The sequence below is a fragment of the Alligator mississippiensis genome, chromosome 4 (assembly GCF_030867095.1).
Source record: "Alligator mississippiensis isolate rAllMis1 chromosome 4, rAllMis1, whole genome shotgun sequence".
In the NCBI taxonomy this organism is placed as follows: domain Eukaryota; kingdom Metazoa; phylum Chordata; order Crocodylia; family Alligatoridae; genus Alligator; species Alligator mississippiensis.
Genome location: NC_081827.1, coordinates 148,735,934 through 148,757,277, shown reverse-complemented (window position 1 = coordinate 148,757,277; position 21,344 = coordinate 148,735,934). Strand labels below are relative to the sequence as shown.

General features: G+C 44.9%; 2 protein-coding genes across 2 annotated transcripts in view; one reads left to right on the top strand and one right to left on the bottom strand.

Annotated features, from left to right (window-relative positions):
- The window catches only part of LOC106737887 (C-type lectin domain family 2 member L), a 97,367-nt gene that overhangs the window by 8,177 nt on the left and 67,846 nt on the right, over window positions 1–21,344 (bottom strand). The gene's annotated exons all lie outside the window — the stretch shown is intronic.
- LOC102574650 (putative DBH-like monooxygenase protein 2) lies at window positions 437–20,694 on the top strand. Its single transcript, XM_019488523.2, has 14 exons — window positions 437–457; window positions 1,352–1,510; window positions 4,706–4,852; window positions 5,649–5,810; window positions 7,069–7,152; window positions 9,874–10,041; window positions 10,966–11,068; window positions 12,234–12,400; window positions 13,002–13,093; window positions 15,036–15,132; window positions 16,491–16,550; window positions 18,824–18,954; window positions 19,239–19,353; window positions 20,680–20,694. The coding sequence occupies exons 1-14, from the start codon at window positions 437–439 to the stop codon at window positions 20,692–20,694; spliced, it is 1,521 nt and encodes a 506-aa protein (XP_019344068.2).

The following is a 21,344-nucleotide window of genomic DNA, read 5'->3' as shown; positions in this document are numbered from 1 at the left end:
TCAGGAACAAATCCTCCATTTATAATATTGTTTCTTATGAAAAAATTGGTTCCAAGTTACAACGTTTCGACTTAAGAGGTGGCTGTCAGGAACCAATTGTGTCGTAAGTCTGAGAACTGCCTGCAGTGCAATTCCAGCTGTCTGGCAGGCTCCTTGTGCATCCTCCTCCTCAACATTATTGCCATTATTTCTCTTGTCACTGTTTGTGGTACTGCCCATAAGGGAGTCTCCACTGTGCTGGTTGCTGCATAGACTCATAGACTCCAAAGCAGAAGAGACAACTATTATTATGTAGCTTGTCTTCTGCCTGACTCAAGACACAGAATTCCTCCAGAAAGTCCTGCCCCACATTGCTGGCTTCTGTTCTGTACAATAGTACATCTTCAGAAAGATGTCTGGTATAGACTCAACAATTTTTAGCAATGGAGACTCCAACATGCCTCCAAGAGATCACAGAGTAAAGGACCATCCCTGCAGTGAGGAGCCTAGAGCCAACAAGACAAGGCAGGAGGGAGGATTCAGTCAAACCAGTGAGTAGGGAGGATAAGTTCAAAAGTAGGAAATATGCAACTCTGACTCTCCCTAGCTCACTGTGTGTCAATTCAATGCAGTTTTTCAGGAGCTGCTGTTGTTACTAAGGATATTATACAGCAAGGGCTGATTTCCAGGAGGGGAAAGTAGTCTATGCAGCTCATTGCCTCTCTCCTGAGTCTGCCATAGAAGGTGCCCCTCACACTGGTGGTTTTTCAGATGAGGAACTGCACTAGGACTCATTTGGATCTGGAAATGGTCATTGCAACTGACAATGGAGTGGTCCTAATGAAGTGCTCATTTTGACATATATGCCCCAGACAGAAGGGCCAGTAAGCAGAGTCCTTTTCCTGTGTACCTGCAGCCAGGATCCCTGCACCCACAGGAGTAGTAAGTGGGATTGTAGATGTCTCATTGGCTCTTAGGAGGGGCCACAGAGCTCTTACATCTCTTGTGACATGAGCACATAAAGGGGCAGCTTGATATCAGTCTCCCCTGGGCTGGGTGCCAGGGCAGATTATATAAAGTGTCAGCTTTTCCCCATCAGTTAAACTGGATGTGGAAGAACAACAGCTACTGCCCCTCCTCCCTGGCATCAGGCCCAACTTCACCAGTTTCCCATATAAGCTGGATCTGGTCACCTCTGAGCAGCTGCCTAGGGGATCAGCAAGAGAAGGAGGTTGTCCTGCTCCCAAGAAAGATGATAAGCCTCCTTTGGATCAAGAGTCTGTTCTTCCTTTGGTCAATACCATGCCCTTGTTTGAGCCAGTCCTCACTTTCGCCACTGAAATTCTCCACTTTCCTTGACCACTCACACCAGGTGCACCTGTCCTGGGGCCTTGATGAAGACATGATCATCTTTGAAGTACAGGTTCGGACAACTGGCTGGGTGGCATTTGGAATCACCCCTCATGGACAGCTGCCTGGATCTGACCTTGTGATTGGTGGTGTCTTTCCCAACGGCAGCATCTATTTCTCTGTAAGTTGAAAACTTTCTGCTATGTATTCTGAACACCCTGGGTTGTAGGCATAAACCGCTGTGGGCTGGAACCACAGCCTGAAAGGTATACATGACTGAGGCAGTTTCCCACCATTAGTTCGTTGGATGCTCCAGAAGCAGTATGGTTCTGCTAATGCACAGTCATGTACGCATGAACCAACACCCATGGAATCAGTGTACAGTTAGGTTCACATCTCAAATGCCTCCCCACTGAGAAATACCCCTAAAAGCACTGCAGGATTTTGATTACCAACATATGGTGACATATATGTCCCTACTCTGCCACTCCAAGACCTACAATGGCTAAAACAAGAGATGAGGGTAATCACCCATGGTTTAGTCCCTGTAGATTTTGATGCCATTTGTTCTGTCAGTTCCACTTCCTGTGATTTGAGTTTTTGGAGATCAGATTTGAGATCAGTTAAAATTGGAACATTTTATCAAATTTCCTACAGACTTAACATATTGTCAACCTTGACAGTAGAGATAAAAAGCAGCTGGTGTGCAAACCTGCTTCTGAGTTTTCCCAGGACAAACCCAGTTGATTAACTTTTGCCAAATCAAAACCACTGCAGTTTGGCCCTCATAGAGAAGGAAAAAAAATGTTGCTTTTATTTTGGCTTTCTCACCAAAAGACTGATAGTTTGGATAGGGAACCCAGAGTTCAACCAGCCCTGTCTGGGATTTGGCTTTGAAAAATGTAGTGTCCCTTTTGGCCCATCTTTACTATGAAGTACATATCGTGAATAGGAACTTTGTGAAGCTTTGGGTGTTACTTACAGAAAAATGTATCATGTTGCCAGCCATCATAAAGCCCCCTTGAAAGCTGAAAAGCTTAATTTTATCTAAAGTCAGAAACAATTTTGCATAACATTGATCAGGCTTTGCAGGCTGAAAAAATAAAATCATTCTACTTAGCTGGTATCTGTTTGAACTTAAAACTAGATATGTTTTCCATGCTTGGTTGTTAAATACTTCTTACAGTGACTGCAATTTTCAAATCATGTTTCTTTCAGATGTTTTATGATTTCTTCCTAAACTGTGAGGCACCCAAAACCACTGGATGATGTAATTTAAATGCTATATGGATGGCTGAGAAAGCACTAGTGAGACACAAAAGACTTTTCAATTTCTTTTGCAGGTCCAGAAAGTAGGTCTGGGCAAACAATGGATTTTTCACTTCAGTAGCTAAACCAAATAACTATGGGGAAAATCTGTTTAGATAGAATTGAATTAGCATTGTTTCAGGTTTTATGATAAAATGAAAAGCAAAAATTGTTTGGGTCAATTGGAAACTTCATTCAACCTGAAACAAAATCTCTTTCCTTGCCATCTTATTTACCCCATTTCATTCTCTCTTTTTCTTTCTTTAAATTTAAATCAATTTTAAGAAAAGTGCAGTTTTGAAATAAAAAGGTTGAAAAGTCTCAACAATTAAAAAGTCAAAATGAAATAATACAAAAATGTCAAACAAACATTTAAACATGTTCAGAACTCTCCCCCCCATCCCATTATTTCTGTCAAAACTATTCATCAAATTCAACTCTCATTCATAAATAGATTCAGTGCCTCTGAATCTATCTTTTCAGAGAATGTATTGTTGTATACTATCCATTCATTCTCGCAACTCTACCAGAAACTGAGCACATGGAAAGCACAGGCAGTTATCAATACAGCAGATCTATATACCCCACAAGAACAGTCCTTCTATCAGTGGGACAACTGAACGGGGGGTAGGGAACAACAGGCAATTGAGAGGGAAAGGATACTTAAGTGTGTTTCCCATATAAGCTGGAGTTTTTCTTTTTTGTGTGTGTGTGAATGTTTCATTGTCTCTGTATCTATTCCTGGCTCCCCATTCCCCACCCATCTTAATAATTTTTCTTTCTACTTCACAAGGGCAGGGATTTGTTTTGTTTTGTTTTTTCCCTTTGCCAACTTATTATCTTTCTTTTTTAAATGCCGGATTTCCTTATTGAACCTTGCCTAGCTCATCTTGGGAACTGTTCATTTTTGCCTGAACACTGTGAATAGCACAACACAAATGGGAACTTAAAAACGTAGAAAACAGAGGTACATTTTCACAGTCCACGGTCTCCCTCTGTAATCGGAGTCCCAGAATGGGAAAGAGTTGGTGTTGAATGATCTTGAGGAGGCTTTAACTGGGGATGAAAATGAACAAAAAAGAATGCCAGGCTGGAGATGAGGAAATGCAGTAACAGCTGCAGCTGGGTTTTTGACCAACCTCCCTAAGGAGCAGAGGCATGCTGCCAATATAGTGACACAGAGCATCTATCAATCTGTTCTCCTTTACTCTGTGATACACCCCTGCCTGGGACTGACACTTACAGAGGGGAGAAGGGGAGAGGGACTAGGGAATCTATTTTTGTGTGTTCCCATGTGAACACTTTCACAGTCCTGATCAACAGAAGAGGCAGACCCATTTGACAAGAACATGGACTTTGAATGTGCTTCATTTAAAAAGCCTGTACTTATTACAAGAAAAATATCCCCCAAGTCTAGAGATAATAGAGAAGAGAGATCAGGCTGCTCAATCTGGAATAGGATAGGAGTGGGATAATGAACTTTATGGGGAACCAAGGCTTCCCTGTCCTTAGAAATTTTGCTTTTTGTTAATTTCAAAGAGAAGACTTGTTCTCAAATTTTTTCATAGTGTGGGAAGCACAGAGGGTCTGTGAGTGCAGTGGAGCTGACCTAGATGAAAAGCATGGGTATTAGCAGCATCCAGATGTGGCAGCCCAGAGCACATGGTGCACTAATTTACTGTACCAGTCAGGTAAGTCATCTGTGCTGATCTTAGCCCTGTAGCAGCTGGACTGGAAATCACCTAACATTCTTCTGGCAACAGCAGCAATTGCTTATGTGAGAAAGTCTCACTATTAAGGTGGACGTATCCAGCAAGTTCTGTGCAGAGCACTACTTGTCTATGGACTATGACTGACTAATGTGATTCATGTTTTCCCTCACTTTTAGGAAATTAGCAGTGAAGGCCGAGAGGCTTTGAAATGGCCCAAACATTTTAACAATTATTCAGTTCTCATCAGTGCTATTCTAAGAAACGAATAAATGTTTTCTGGAGGTGAGGAGAAAATATCTGTCTCCCCTCCAAGCTGCTTCCTTTTTGGACTTTCCCCCTCCCTATGTCTTCTCCAGGACTGGCACGTTGTGGATGAGAGAACCATTAAGGAGGACGAGAGCCAAGACTACCAGCTGTTGTCGCTGACAGAGGATGAAACTTTCACCACAATGCGTTTCAAGCGCTACTGCTTCACATGTGACCCAAATGATAGAGATATTACGGTAAAGCAAGAATCCCCCACCCCCACCCCCATACCACACATACATAATAAATCAGTCTCCAAAAGGAAGGAAACTGTCATTCTCTGCATATAATACAGATAATGTATATATTAGCATGAGTATATACATATGCACACACAACCACCACTAGCATGTCTGTGCATACATACATATACACACATGCACTAGAAAGGGTGACCATGTGTCCACATACATACACAAACTTTTTTCAACTCTCCTTTCAGAAAAAGAGAGAGAGATTACTGTTCCTATCCCTCTATGTAACCTAAAGATTTTACCAAATCCTTATCATTTTTATTGTGATCTTCAACTTCTTCTCTTTTACTCATCAGCTCTTTAAACATTCTTTGTGTGTGCTGTGTGTGATGTGATTGTGGATTGCATTTGTAAGATAATTTCTGGAAGATTTTCCTACCAGCTGGTCCTCCATATAGGAAAGGAGTGCAAGTCTGTGTACAAAAGAGATTTTTCTGCTGTTGCATTGTGTATTGCTTTGACATATGATGTGTGTTATGTACATGTGTACCTGTCAAGGTTTCAGTGTGTGTAATGTATATGCACCTTAGGAGGTGTTTAGGTATTTTTAGTTGTATGCATGTAATAAGTAGGTTGTGTTTTAACATGTGCATTGGGGTATAAGGTGTGGCATGCTTTGGCATGTGGGTTCTTGTTCTTTAGCAAGTTCACTGTGTGCATGGATGTCAATGTGACACAATTTGCTGCAGGTGTGAGCAAATGAGGAAGTTTTTTCAACTGACTGCTGCTTTTGTTGCAGAGGGACACAGAGCGTCTGGTATCTGCCTTTGGAACAGACGACACAGTCGAGTTCTTCAAAGGCCAGAGGTCTATCAAGTCGCTCTTCTTGATGCGGTTCATGAACCCTGAAAATCTGCATGAGCCCCAAATCTTTTATACCTACGACCTGAAGCTAACTGATGTGAGTGCCTGACCACAGAACCTCCCATCCCCTTGACACAAAATTCTCCCTTTCCCGCACCTCTGGGTGAAGTAGAGCAGATGCATGTGCCTGGATAACCTTGACAAACATGGGCATGGACAGATAGGCACAGCATCAAGTGGGGTGAGGGGGTAGTTTTGTGGAGGGCAATTGAGTGCTACATTTGTTATAGGTTGATTTCCTTTTTCTTTAGCCCAGTGATCTAGTCAGGGATCAGACTAATTGCTGTCACAAGAATAAAATTACTAACAGACAGAAAATGTGGTTCAGATCTCAGGAGTGTTCCTCTGATGGGAATTTTAGTTGATAAAGCATGTTCTGTAGTGCTCGTAGCTTGTTGTATCATTAAGGTTGTGCTAATGTCTTATACACATGCATATGTGTAGGCAGTGATCCCAAGGTATGTATTGCTATCTTTGTGTCACTGCTTCTGGAAACTGTAAGCTTCTCATGGAGAAGAGGCAGGCTGGTAAGTGAGGCATAGGCCCCATTTTGGGGCTTTGACTCTTAGAAAAAAAACCCGTCATCTTGTATGCTAGCTGCTATATTAACCGAAGTTCTTAGTACATTGCCATTATTAGTGACAAAACAATGAAGAATGAAGCCAATCAATACACCGTGAGCAGGAGGAGGGAACTCATACACCATCAAGGAGGATGACAGGAGTCAGAGTTAGAGTAGGGAACACTTCCAGCACTGAGCTGCCTCAGGAAGATAGTGACATTTTCTTGCACAAAGGAGGAAAAGAAAGTGAGAATCTGGGAGTGAAGAGTGTAATGAAGGCAGAGGATGGCCACAAAGCGATAGACAAGGTTTTCTTAGGTCTTGTCGGCTATTAATAAGGGAGGATAAAAGGTGTGCAAGGATCTGTGAGGGAGCCATAGCAGTATCACAGGATGAAATGGTCAGGAGAGGCAGATAGTAGTAGTAAAGTGCACTATTGTTTTGACCTACATGCTAATCATGCAATTGCTGCCATTGCTTAGTGCTGGGAAAGGGTTTGCTTGGGGCCAGACACAGAATGGAGGGTGCCTCAGCACTGCAAATGCTGTAAATTGTCCATCCCCAATGGAAGGTCAAGAGTTGGGATGGAGCATTGTCCCTGTCTCCTCATGCCAAGAAGTGATGGGCCCTATTCTCATCCTGGTTCCCTGGGACTTTCCTACAGTCTTCGGAGGTTACTGCCTGGATCACTGGTGGTGATTGACAGGTTTTGTGTGTCTCTGCTGTCTTCCAGTTTCACGTCCCTGTTGAAGAAACCACCTATGCCTGCACATTTCTCCCACTGCCCATGGTTAAGAAGAAACACCATATCTACAAGGTAACCCAGTACCCTGGGTACTAACAAACAGAGGAGGGGAAAGGTTTCCTTCAGAGTCTGTCTATCTGGGAGAACCCAGCCCCTCTGCCTTTCAGAGAACCTTGTACATTTCCGAGAGTCTCTGAGGCCGTATCAAAGCCTGTTGCCAATCTAGTTAACTTTAATAGGATGATTCCACAATGGGAGCACCCCACTGTATTTGGCTTCATCTCCATGTCTGTGAACAGTGACCAAACTTCAGACTATCTGAGTTTTGGAAAAGATACAAGGGCCTCGGTTCTTACCCTCAGGAATGACTAGAAACCTGTCTTTAAAATGCAAAACTAGTCATTTTTACAGCCCAGTTTTTGTTTAGGTCCATAAGCCAAACATGATCCTGACGTTCCATCAGCTATGTCTGTTCTACAAACAGTCACGGTTTTGCTTTTTTAATTTTTTTATTTAAAAAATAGCCTTTTAATTGGAATTGCATGAAGTCAAAGTTCTGGAACAAATCAAGGAGATTAAAAAAAATCAAACTTTCTTTAATAAATTCCATAAAAGAGTATGATTTTTCAAGAGTCTGGACAACTACCCAACAAACGATAAGCCTGACTGCCAACTGGGAAGTGCCAGCAGAGAGGTACTGCGCACCTTCTTTGCCATTAGTGGTCATTGAGTGTACTCAACACTTCATATGATTGGGCTCTTGCAGTAAATCCTGTCTAGATGAGCCTTTGCAAGGAAATACATGGTCCAACTCCTCAGGTACACAAGGGCTGCTGAGTCTTGGAATCTACCAAGCTGTGGCATAACACCGTTTCCAGTCTTTAACTGAAGTGTCAAATGGAGGGAAAGAGAAGAGTTTCAATATCTTCAATGATCCCTTCTCCATTTGGTCTATAGTCCCCAGGGTGTTGAGGGAACTGGCAGGGGTTATCGCGGGGCCCCTGGTGCAGCTTTATGAGCACTTGTAGTGCTCTGGCCAGGTGCCGGACAACTGGAAGAGGGCCAGTGTGGTCCCCATCTTCAAAAAAGGGAGGACGGAGGACCTGGGCAACTGTAGGCCTGTTAGTCTTACTTCAATCCCGGGGAAGTTCCTTGAGAAGATTATCAAGGAGCACATCTGCGATGGGCCAGCAGCAGGGATGATGCTCAAGGGCAACCATCATGGTTTCATTAGGGGCAGGTCCTGTCAGACCAACCTGATTGCCTTCTACAATCAGGTCACAATATTATTGGACGCAGGTGTCGCGGTGGATGTAGTCTTTCTGGACTTCAGGAAGGCCTTTGACACTGTCTCCCACCCCATTCTCATTAAAAAGCTAGGTGACTGTGGCATTGATACCTACACAGTCAGATTGATAGCAAATTGGCTGAGGGGCCACACACACAGAGTGGTGGTGGATGGGTCATATTTGACCTGGAGGGAAGTGGGCAGTGGAGTCCCCCAGGGCTCGATCCTTGGGCCCACACTGTTCAATTTCTTTATTAGCAACTTGGACGAGGGGGTAAAAAGCACCTTGTTTAAATTCGCGGACGACACTAAGATTTGGGGTGAGGTGGGCATGCTAGAAGGGAAGGACAGGATACAGTGGGACCTGGACAGGTTACAGGGGTGGGCAAATGAGAATAGGATGGGATTCAATACTGGCAAGTGCAGGGTGCTGCACTTGGGCAGTAGGAACCAGCAGCATACCTATAGGCTGGGAAACTCCCTTCTTGAGAGCACGGTGGCAGAAAAAGATCTTGGAGTCATTATTGACTCCAAAATCAATATGGGCCGCCAATGTGAGAACACGGTCAGTAGGGCTAACCGCACCTTGTCGTGCATCCACAGATGCATCAGAAGCAGGTCCAAGGAGGTGATCCTCCCCGTCTATGTGACACTGGTCAGGCCGCAGTTGGAGTACTGTGTCCAGTTCTGGGCACCACAATTCAGGAAGAATGTGGACAGCATTCAAGAGGGATGTGGACAACAGAGAGGGTCCAAAGGAGGGCCACTCGCATGATCTGGAGACAACAGGACAGACCCTATGAGGAGAGGCTGTGGGACTTTAATCTGTTCAGCCTTCACAAGAGAAGGCTGAGAGAGGACCTGGTGGCTGTCTATAAACTTATCAGGGAGGACCAGTGGGGAATGGGAGAGACCTTGTTCTCCCGCGCGCCTCTCAGAGTAACAAGGACTAACAGCCATAAATTGTTAGAGTGTAAGTTCAGACTAGACATTAGAAGGCACTACTTCAGTGTCGTGGCGGCTAGGATCTGGAGCCAACTTCCAAGGGAAGTAGTGCTGGCTCCTACCTTGGGGGTCTTTAAGAGGAGACTTGACAATTACCTGGCTGGGGTCATTTGATCCCAGTTTTCTCTCCTGCCCAGGGCAGGGAGTTAAACTAGGAGATCTGCAAGTTCCCTTCCGACCCTATATCTATGAATCTATGAAAATGAGTGAAATCTCTAGTCTGGAAACATGCACCAGGTCAAATCCATGGCCCAGCTTGTCCTGCCTCTAACAATGCCCAGTGCCAGGCACATCAGAGGAAGATGTAAATTCTGCTTACATGATTGCTTTCTGAAATCCCCCCGCCCCCACCATAGGCCCAGCACATAAGGTGATTTCTCTTTCTGCAGAACAGACCCATATTCCTCTGACCAAGTCTCTCCTAACTACACCTTTCAGAAACCTGGAAAAGAGTTACAGGGTTCAAGGTAACTGTCTCTGAATTGTCCTTTGTATTACAGTTTGCACCCGTGATAACACCTCATAATGTAACCCTGATCCATCACATCCTGGTCTATGCCTGTGGCAATGCTAGCGTGTTACCCAGTGGTGTCAGCGACTGCTATGGAGCTGATCCAGATTTTGCCCTGTGCTCTCAGGTGCTTGTGGGCTGGGCTGTTGGAGGAGGGGTAAGTCTGTCTGATTTATTGCATGATTCATTTTTGGCTGTAAAGGCCGAGGCTCTTTCGTCACACAAGTTCATTATGGCATTTAATTCTGGAGTGTTACCCCCTGGGGAATCTTCTCCTACCAGGCACTGCAGCTCTCTGCTGAACCCCTAAAGCACGCAGAAGGAATAATGGTTCTGGAAATGTTTGTCCTAGTACCTGTCACTGTCTTGCATATGGCAAATCCCTTTCAGGCACTGAACCCTTTCAGGCATTTCTCTCAATGCCACCCTGGATCAGGGAGTTCCACCAGTTAATAATATGTCCCAGAAGAAGACTTGTCATTTGATCTGTATAAAATGTTTGCCATTAAGTTCACTAAAGCTCCCTTGATTTTGTATCGCTGTATACAGCAAAGAGAGTCACCCATATTCCTTGTCTGTGACCTCCATTATTTTAGTTTCCATATCTCATTTTTTTCCAGCATAAGGAAATAAGAAGAGAAAGCTAAGGAAAAGCAAATTGGTTCTTGTGTGAAAACAGTGTTTTGGGGTTAACAACTCCTAATGTCTAGTGCTGCACAGATGTATTCAGCATTTGCCTTGAGATGTTCACTTTGCCTTTCATGGAATATAGCTATTTCTATGATGAATGGATGGATGTACGAGTTGATGGATGTCAAAATACATTCTTTGTCAAAGATATTTGACAAGCTCTGATTAAAACACTTTGATTCCTTTTATTTTCACTTGTAATTTAAATGAAATGCTGGAATTACCTATGGAAAGAAAATTCTGCTTCCCAATCAGAAACTAGTTCTTGGCACATGAAAATCAGGACTCCTATGTAATTGTCCTGCTTTCTGCAGGGCAGGAAGACCCTGTGTGGAATTGAAACATAACCCCTGCATGATAACCTTCTTTTCTTCTTTTCTGCTCTAACTAGGACTACACGTTCCCTGATGACACTGGAATCTCCATAGGGACACCCCTGGATCCTCAATATATCCGGCTGGAAATTCACTACAGCAATTTTGACTTGCTGACAGGTGGGAGAAAAGACTGTTGACTGAGACTCATGAATGCCATCCCTGTGTTCTCTCACTTCCCTATACACTAGAAACCACCTCCCAAAGGAAATACCCTCTCATCTTAATTAGACCAACTTCCACTGACATGAGAGGAATCTGCTAAGGCTCTGGTTCAGAAGGAAATCAAATGTATGCCTGACTCTCTGCAGATTAATGCTCCCACAGGGGTAACATTAGGTGGGTGCTTAAGTAACCAACTTAGGTCTAAGAGATGAGTTAATGTGGACGGAGTGAATTGGGTATCAGAAAAACCAGCAGCTTGTGAGAACATAGTCACACCACTATATTCTTCTGTAGCACTTCCCATTTCTCAGAAATGTGGCATCACAAGAGCTATGGCAGGTAGATCAGGATAACTGACCATCTCCATTCTGTAGAAGAGCAAGCTGAAGCACAAACTAATATGAAGACAGTCACCAAAGCCCACGACATTGCAGCACAGAACCGGTGGTGGAGACACAGCCCCCTCTGCTGACCTCTAGTTCCTCCTCGGGTTCTGCCCACTAACCAGAGCTCTGCCTTGGCAGAAGGACAGGGGAGAAGACTTCAAGTCTAGGAGGAGACAGTGGCCAGGACTGCCTAGAAATACAAGTTGGAGGGAGCAGGGAGATGTCAGAGCTGGAGAAGGGGCAGCATGAGGGAGATAAGGCACTTGTGTCTAGGACAAGGCTGGTGAGAAGGAGGGTGCAGATATTTAACCAGAGGAATGCCAGGGGGCTGAGGAGATGGGAAGGCTGAAGACAAACCAGCATTGAGCCAGAAGATGGAAAATTGACTACTCCTGAGACAGCGGAGCCATAGCATAATATGGGGTGGGTGAGCAGGAGAGGGGCACCAGAAGGATGAGGAGGGGGCATCTTGCACTCCCACCCCTCCCTCTGCCTGCATTCTCCAACTACAGAATTTGCTCTAGCAGCAGCAAAATCCACTACCATGCTAGAGAACTACAATTCTCCGGACGCTTTGCACTGCATGCAACACATTGCCTGCTCCTGCTGCTTGCTGCTGGTTCTGCAGCAGGGAAGCCAGAAGGAGGGGTTCACTTTCTTCCCACACTACACCTCTGAAATGGAGCAGGGGGCCACAGCAGTTGTTGAGAGAGTGCTTATGTGTGCTTTTAAAGGGTTAATTGACAGCTCGGGGATACGACTGTTCTTCACCCCTAATCTACGGAAGTACGACATGGGGGTTCTGCAAACAGGGGTGTTCACCTTCCCGGTCCACTTCATCCCCCCTGGGTCGCCTGCCTACCATTCCTATGGGCTCTGCAATAGCAGCCAGTTTGAGGAGGTGAGTCTGGGGAAAGTCCTGTGCTGCTGCTTGTGCTCAGGGTTTACACCTTGGTCAGGTCATACCTGAGACTAACTTGGTTCAGGTGCTGTCCTTGGCTGTGCTTCTGCACATATTAATACCAGTCTGGTCCAACTGCTGCACAAGGGCTGGAGGAGCTGGCCAGGGGTGAGGTGCATTAGCAGAGTGGCATAAGCTTCTTAGAACCAGAGCACCAGTTAATATCATCACTGCTTGAGGGCAAAGGGAACTACACCAGTAAGAAAAAGTGACATCCTTAGGAACAAGCGGGGGAATATATGTAAAATATAATGAGGCCCAGCTGCAAACCCCCAAAAGCCCAGGTGGCTAGAACAAGGTCTACAATTTTTCAGGAACTCTTACTGGCCAGCCTTTCAACTTGAGCTGATATCTGCAAGAAACCTGGCTCAGAACTCCCTCTTTCTACAGGGGCTGATTGATATCAGCTCTCACAGACTCAGTCAATATTCATGGATGAGCTGCCAGACCTCTAGGCCTTAAAGGCCCCAAGACAGCCACCCTCGAGCTGCACAGCCAGACCCAACTGCCCATTTTTGACCCTCTTCTCTGTATCCTGCAGATGAATGGGACACCAGTGCCAGACATGCATGTGTTTGGCTATCTGCTGCACACCCACCTGACTGGGAGAGGAGTGAGAGTTGTCCAGTATCGGTAAGAAAAAGACATTTTCATCATCACTGGCCAGGCCTGGGAAACAATTTAATGCAGGGCTCTACCTTCTGGGAAGTAGTGGAAGAAGATATTTTTCCTAGGGTAACCCACACGGACCTGCCCCATTGCTGGGAACCTGACACCTCTTCTGTACTGTAATGTGGTTAACAACCTGTCAGAGATGAGGCCTGGAGCAACAGAGAGCAAGCGCCTTGGGGGAAAGCTTGCACATGGTCTTTGCACAGATGCATAAAGGCAGACCAAGATGGGAGGTGCCTTTTATCATTCATGTATGAGAGCCAGCTGCAAAGGTTATTCCTGTGTCATCGTGAGTTAATCAGCTCAAGGGAAGGGGCTGTGGGAAAGGGCACTTGCCAGACAATTAGCAGATGCAGTGGGTATGCCATGGCCCACCTCTTGGGAATGTTCTCAGAGCTCCTCTGGGTAGGCATTGTTTTACAACCTAACCTGCCTTTACAACCTAAGCCACATGGCAAATGTGTGCTTGTCAGTGCAGTCTGGTGCAGCCATGAGTTGACCATGAGTCTCCTGCGTGGCAGAACGAGTGCCAAGATCTAAGGAGCCTCCACCATGGGTGTCCCCAGTGTCAGCCCTTCTGAAACAAGGATGTAAAAAGGGAATCTGCCCCTCAAACTAGAATCCCAGATCTAGACACTCTTGTACCATGGGGGAGTTCAGAGGTGAATTCTGTGACCCTGGCCCATCTCCAGCCCTGAGGGGTTTGTTCAGAATCTGGAGTAGCCCACTTGTCTATGGACCAGAGGGAGAAGTCCTCCAACAGAGTCCTTCCCCAGTTGCTAAACCAGATCTACAATGCCTAGATATCTCACTAAAAGCCCTAAGTCAGAAAATGAAAGGTTCCCCCCCTTGTGCAGCAAATGATCTATTTACCAGGCTAACCTAATTTAAGCCCTGTTTTGATGGTTTAAATGCTGAGCAGGTTTTATGCTGGCATCTGCTTCCAGGTGAATTTCATCTGATAAAGGAAAGAGGAGGTGGGCCTTTACTAGTCTCAGAAGGAACCTCCAAAGCTTGAGAGGCTGGTCCAGAAAAATACCCAAACCATGTCCACCATGAATGATTTGACTTTCAGGATGCAGAATTATGGGTGAATTTGGGGATGCAGAATTATGGGTGGATTTGGGGATGATTGAAGGTTTGGTGAGCAAGGAAGACAAATAATTCAGTATTGGAGTTTCAGGGTGTGGGAGGTTTTTAGATCAGAAGTGTTTGGGCTTTAAGTTTTGAGGCACAAAATTCAGACTGTGGGTTTTGGGGGTGAAAATGAAAGTCCTGGGGGAGTTAGGTGCTGAGTTTCTAAGACAAAATTCAGAAGCTGGTTATTACCATATTTTATCTGGAAGCAAGATCTCCCCATAGGTGCTGACTTTGGTTTTTGTGGGTAGGCTCTTGCAGACTTAAAAAACCAAAAACCAAAACAACGCTTTACTTTAAACTTGACACATTCCCACGCTGAGCCCTGCACATGCCCAGAAGAGTCAGCATGTTACTTCAACTCAGCTCTGTAGCATCTGTAAAGATCAGGTGCTTTAGTGGAGCTTTTTTGGGCTTTTCTCTAATAGCTGATTGAATCAGCTTTAACTACAAGTGCCAAAACACCCCAGTGAAGCGGTCAATCTTTACAGACGCTGCAGAACTGGGTTGAAGTAACATGCTGCTTCTTCTGGTAAAGTCTGTTTTTTTGTTGTTTCTTTTAATGTCTGCAAGCAGCCACAACAGAGATCTAACATATAAAACCAAAAGACCATGACTCCTGGGTGCTGAGGACCCATTAATTTTTTTCAGTAGATTCTTGAGCCCTGAAGCACCCACAGAGTCAGTGCCTATGGTTCTCCCCAACACTCCCATTCTCAGGAGTGTATGCAAACACATCTAATCTTCTTTTGTTTATCCTTGGCAGGAATGGCAAGCAGCTGGGGTTCATTTGTGCAGACAATAAGTATGACTTCAACTTGCAGGAAACACGGGATCTGAAAGAAATCCTCATCGTCAAAGCAGTACACTTTTCTTTGGATCTGGGTCTTGGCTGGGCTGGGCTGCACTGGTCTGGAGGGAGAGGGAAAGCAGGCAGAGGCCAGAGAATGCAGAACAAGCTTCACATAGTAACCCAGCTTTTCTCAGTATTATTGTGGTTTGCAATCTGCTATTCTCATATATGGTGGCATTTTATTCCTTCCCGGTCATCTAAATAGCCATTTTTGATCACCTACATGACACTTTTTGACGCTTATATGCAGGTAGCAATTCTATTCCTGGCTGCATACGCTGCTTTATGCACTCACCTTTATACATTGCTCTATGCTTCTCCTTTCACAGCATCCGATGAAGTAAACCTGAGTTCATGAAAGCTTGTGCTCTCTGTATATCTTATTTAGTTAAGTCAGTAAGGTGTATGTGTATCCTGCTTTCTACATAAGCTTGCACATGTAAACCTTTACATATGTAGGCATTACCAGCTAAGTGGTGGAGGGCCTTCTCATCTTTTGCCCCCAACTGCTGAGTAGTTAGGGCACTGCTTTTAAAGCTAAGCCTCTGCACCTTACATGTTATAGTCATTGGAATGAATGGGAGCAAAGTAGTGCAAGAGAAGCTTCAACCTCACTGAAAGCCCAGCTGTAGGATAAAACCCATGCTCACTCCATCTTGCTGGACAACAGCAATCTTACCAAGCCTCACGCCCCTGGCTGTTGCCATATATCTTCTATAGATGTCCCTCTTGTGGCTGCCTACAGGGCTAGTTTCAAAAGCAGCTCTGGAGAAGAGCTTGGGTAATGTTTGACATGCAGCACAGTGGTTTGAGTGCTGTGCTGAGAAGTCTGCAAAATGCAAATTAAAACTCCATATGATAAAAGGGAGCTTATACCTTTGGTCTCTGGCTTGCCATGTGCTGTCCTCAGTTGTTGGGGGAAGAAGGGGGGAAGGGAGAGATAGGAAAGGCTTCATTTTCTGTCTAACACTTGCTAGTTATGCAGTTAACCAGCTGTATTTTCAGGCCTTAAATGCCACTTTGCATTCAGAAGGAGCACACATGTTTAGCTGGGCATGTACGTGTCCAAGATAGAATTTCTACCTGTGTGTTAATGTCAATAATGCCATGCAGATGATTTAAAAAAAGCCTCTTAGACAACTGGGAAGGATTAGAGTGTCAGCCTATTTGAGAACAGCAGGCAAGCAACCACAGTTTCACTGAGAAAAGCTGAGTTCTGTGTGAATCCCGTTCTGTGTTCTCTAACCTCTGTCTGCTCAGTTTCCTAGATCCCCTGGGCAGCAGCCAGTCTTCCCCAGGCACAGCTTGGGGAAGGAAGGCCCTGTGCCCTTCCAGCCCTGACTGCATGGAACCTTTTGTGTTCTGCAGGGAGACGAGATCCTGGTGGAATGCACCTTTGAAACCTTGGACAGGACAGGGATCACCTTTGTAAGCCTGATTTTATTACTTGCTCACTTTCCTCTGCCTTTAAGACCAGTTTAGAGCTATTGGAAGGTGCTAAACTGACAGATCTTTGTTCCCAGAGCAGTGAGGATGGGACTAAAGCAGAATACATGCTGCCTGTTCACACATGCACACTCACCCCATCAATGAGGCACAGGTCCCCAGCTACTCCCTGGCAAAGGAGAGACTCTCCAGGAAGGTCTTGCCAGCCCTAGTTCTAGAAAGGTTATCAGTGGACATATCTGCATGTTATGTTATTGCAACAAAATAAACTCCGGGGCAATTCATGACATGGCAATTTAGTGCTCCTAGACACCATATTTACGTGTACACCCAGGACTGCAACACACTGAGCCAGGTCAGAGCAGCCCCACCTGACAGATGGGCCAGGAGGTCAGCCTACCAGTCCAGGGCTACTCTGACTCAGCTCAACATCCTGCAAAGATGCTGGCTGGGGGATCAGGGTGCAGGACTAGCTGGAAGGCAGCCCCCATACTGAAGCACCCTCATATTCCAACCAGCCCCATCCACATCTACGTATACATTGTAGGACACTATATAACACCACCACAAATAGTACCTGTGTTACAAGTATTATCGTATGGCGGTGTTTATTAGTTTACTGCAGCCTAAAATAGGGCTGCATGTGTAGATACTGTAACTTTACTGCAGAGCTAATTAGTCAGCTTCACAGTAAACGTCTCATGTAAATAAGCCCAGCTATACTTCCCAATGAATGACACTGCCCTAGGCAGTTCTCCACGTTGAATGGTAGAGACGGATACAAGTAGCAGTGCTTGAATCTGAGCTGGGTCTCACACCAAATACTTCTAGGTTTTGAGTCATTCTGAGACAGGGCCTGGCTTGGGCCAGTTAAAGAAATAGACTCAAGTCTGTAGCAGTTCATCTTGGATCTTGTAATCTGGGTTGCATCAAATTAAAATAGAGAACATGGCCCCTGAATGATGGCTGTTAACTTATGCCACTTAGCAGATAGTAAGAACAATACAGAGGAGTGAACATCCCCATGTAGAGTGGCCAACTCTGTTTGAATCTATTCTGGGAGGTTTCCATAATGCCAACAAGCCTGCAACACACAATGAAAATGTGCCTGCATATCAGTTATGGATTACAGTGCATAGACTTTACATCAGGAAGGCAACTGCACATTACTATTACATTTTTAAAACCCACTGGACTACTACATAAATTGGATTCAACATTTAATATATATTTTAATGAATGCGCTATCATGTATCTCCTGGGTGGCTCTTAGCAGTCTCCTGGAGCTTTATAACTAATTCCTGGAGACTCCAGGGCAATCCTAGAGGTCTGGCAACCCTACTCTCTGGTAACTAGAAATGGGGTCAGGACACACAGTTCCAACTTGGAACTGGATTTTACACTTCTGCTGTTTGTGTTCAAAACTGTTGAACAAATTCTGTTTACTTCATCAGAGGCAGATTTCATTTGGCCCATCAGAGAGGTAGGGAACGTTCAGACAAGCATGGACATTTGGTTCCCTGGGGATAATTAGCAGCGACACACCTTGCACCACTGCTACTTTTCCTCCTGGCTCCAAAAAAACCTGCGGGGGCAAAAAAAAAGGAGGAGCAGTGCATACACGGGCAGCACACCCTTGCAGTACAGAAAACTTCTAAATGTGCGGTATATGGTGCCACAGATGTGTTTGTGGCACCACAACCCCATGGCCATGCTCATCTGGACACGACTGCAGCAAGCAACCAAGAAAATTCTAAGACCAGCTTCCAAAACCACCCTCTTTATTATATTCCAAAAGTTTTGAGCTGTTTTTACCCAAAGTTTAAGTTGAGGGCACACATCTGTTTGCTATCTGCTGCATTTCCTGGCTCATTTTGTTAGCACTTTGATGCCTTTGCATTGCATTTCCATAGAGGGCTGTTGCATTTATCACCCATGAAAAGGGCACAGGAATCCTTCAAAATCAAATTCAAGAAGCTGCAGTGTTCTTGCAGAAGAAAAGAAGGGATTTGATTGTGCAGTATTCAAAGGGGCTTCTTTGTTGATTTTGCTAAACAAAGAGACTCTATGGTTCTCTCTGTCTCTTTGCCTTCCAAAATGACCAACACAGACTGTGCCTAATTGCACTCCCCACTTTGGACCAGGATAGCCAAAGTGCTTGTTCAAAGGGCTGATGCCTACATTATGCAGAGTACAGCTCCCATTGCATGTTTGTGGAAAGTTGAGTTGCCCTGTATTTCCCTGTCTTGTTGCAGGGGGGACCCAGTACCTTGAATGAGATGTGCCTTGCGTTCCTTTTCTACTATCCTCGTAGCAACATCTCCAGCTGCATGGGGTACCCAGACATCCAGTACATCGCCCAGGCCCTTGGTCAGCAGGCCTCTGAGTAAGTCTCCTATAGAGCTTGCTTCTGGGGACAGGGAAGTAGAAACTTTAAGGACTGTGGCAGTTGGTGGGGCAAGAAAAAATTGTAAGGGGATGTTGCTGAGCTGAGGCCCCGATCCTCATCTGCATGCCTGGGCCTGTCTGACTTAACCCCTCTCACGAGCTCATCACTTATGATACCACTGATACCAGAATCCTTTCTTCCTCTCCTTCCTTCCACTGTCCTCTTCCTCTCAACTACATACTCTTCCTCAATTCCCCATCTTCCCTCAACTTTCCCTGTAGTGCCATGGAAGGTATGATGGCCATGAACTTCGTTGAATGGGACAACGAGACCATCAAGAACTCAGAGAAAGCAGCCAAGGAAGCAGATCAGATAGTTATAATTAAAACTATTGATGTAAGTGGTCTTTTTTGTTACTTTAAGTGACTATCAGGTGGGGAATCTCCCTGGGTCCTGGAGATAAAGTGTGCAGCAGAACCAGGAACCATGCCATAAACACTATGCAGCATCTGTACCGCAGGGATGTGCAAGTGGGTTACACATAAAGCAATACCCACTGCTTCACCCCATGATATTATGACCTTGGACTTCCTTTATTGAACATAAGTCTGTTAATGCCCCTCATGCCTGCCCTCAGCCCCCCTTGCTAATCTAGATCTGGGCACTGCTCAGAGATATTTATGCAGAGCCCTCTCAGTCCTGGCACTTTCTAATACCTTGCTGTTTTAGTTGTTTCCAGTACCCTGCTGTTTCCAATACCCACTCAGTTCTATCCATTCATCCCATTGCTCGCATCTACATTGCATACAGATCACACTCTTGAGATTTCTCTAATATGTCCCTGAGCCATTTTACAATCCACAAAAGTGCTATGAAGAAATGTATTGGGAAAGCCACATAGAGACTATGGTTACAGAGGTGTAGAGCATTTGCTTCCCTGGACTGGAGCAGTGGTCTTTGCAGTGTGGTACCCAGGCTGGGACAGTGGTCTGTATCACTCAGTTCAGAAGAAGGTTGAACCCCCTTCCCATACCATACGTTTGTTTTAAGTACTTTAGAAATTTGATGCAGTCATTTTTATTATGGTAACACCCAGAGGCCTTGCAGGCAAGGGAATGGCACAGGCATAGAAAACTTAATGATTTCTTCCCCAAAGAGCTCTGAGCAAACCTCGCCCTCAACTACAATGAACAACATTCAAAACAAAGTGTGCCCTGAAACATGACATAGATAAAAGCAGGGGAGATGGCAGCACTGCCAGTGCTCTGCCACTGCAATGATAGGGAAGTAGCTGGTTAATATATGCTTAGAAGAACCCAGAACAAGGATTGTGCCTCACACTAAAAAGCTACATATTGTGCCAATGTAACCAAGGGGAAACAATCCTTCTCAGCTCTGAATATGGCATTTTGGCTCAAGCCCCTGATTTATTTTGACTATTGGTGGGGTTGTCACTAATCCTTTTTTGTCTGGCAGCATGATGGCACAATATTATTTTACATGTGATGTCATGGAACTACCATTTTGATACGCTATTATTTGATAGAATTGAATGCCCTTCAGAGACTATTGATACAAAACAAATTGGGATGACCCAGGGGCATAGACAGACAGACAGACAGATACTATGCATCTATTGGTTATCTTGTAATCTTACGTATAGGTCAAGAAAAATCACTTCTATCAAGAAGGGATCAGAATCTCACTCTCTTCCCCTTGCAGACTGCTCCTTACTGACAAAATGAACCACATCACATTTTTTGTCCTGTAGCACAATTTCATATAGGCTGGAACCTGGCACATAAACCGGCTCAAGGCATTCCAAAAGCCTTAATGCTAGCCTGAAGGGTTTTGCTGTATCCGGTAATAGAGTTCCTGTACTAAAAGGCATGTATTTTTCAAAATGGCATTTGGAAAAACACATGCCATTCTTTTTTCTCTTTCTTTCCTTCCTAGGAGGTGCAGAAAAATGAGACTGGTATAATCCGTGAAATTATTGCTCAAGGTCCTGACCCTTGTCGTGACATTTCAGGACACCACCCAGTTCCAGGTCCTCGTGTTGCAGCAAAGACCTCCAAGGCTCCCAGCATCCCAGCGATCTTGCCTCTTCCTCTCCTGTTTTTCACACAGTTGGGATTCACCTGGCTTCTCATGTTCTCTGAGTGTAGAATGTGATGGGCAGAATCACCCTCTCATTACTTGCCATTTTGCAATTAATTTCTCTCTCCTGTTACTCTGCGGTTCTTGGATATTTACCTGGAAAAGCTTCTCAAGTCCCTTGGCAGTGACAGGTTACTCACCTTGTTAGTGTAAAACTCCAGCTAAATTAAGAATACATTGAAATAATATATACATTATCATGTGAAGATGAAGGACCCTTTTTCAAT

Bases quoted from the DNA above. Each gene is read 5' to 3' on its own strand.
- LOC102574650 (XM_019488523.2), top strand. From the start codon at position 437: ATGCCTCCAAGAGATCACAGA. The intron at 1,511-4,705 runs GTAAGTTGAAAA...TGTCTTCTCCAG, and splicing joins ACGGCAGCATCTATTTCTCT to GACTGGCACGTTGTGGATGA. The intron at 10,042-10,965 runs GTAAGTCTGTCT...TGCTCTAACTAG, and splicing joins GCTGGGCTGTTGGAGGAGGG to GACTACACGTTCCCTGATGA.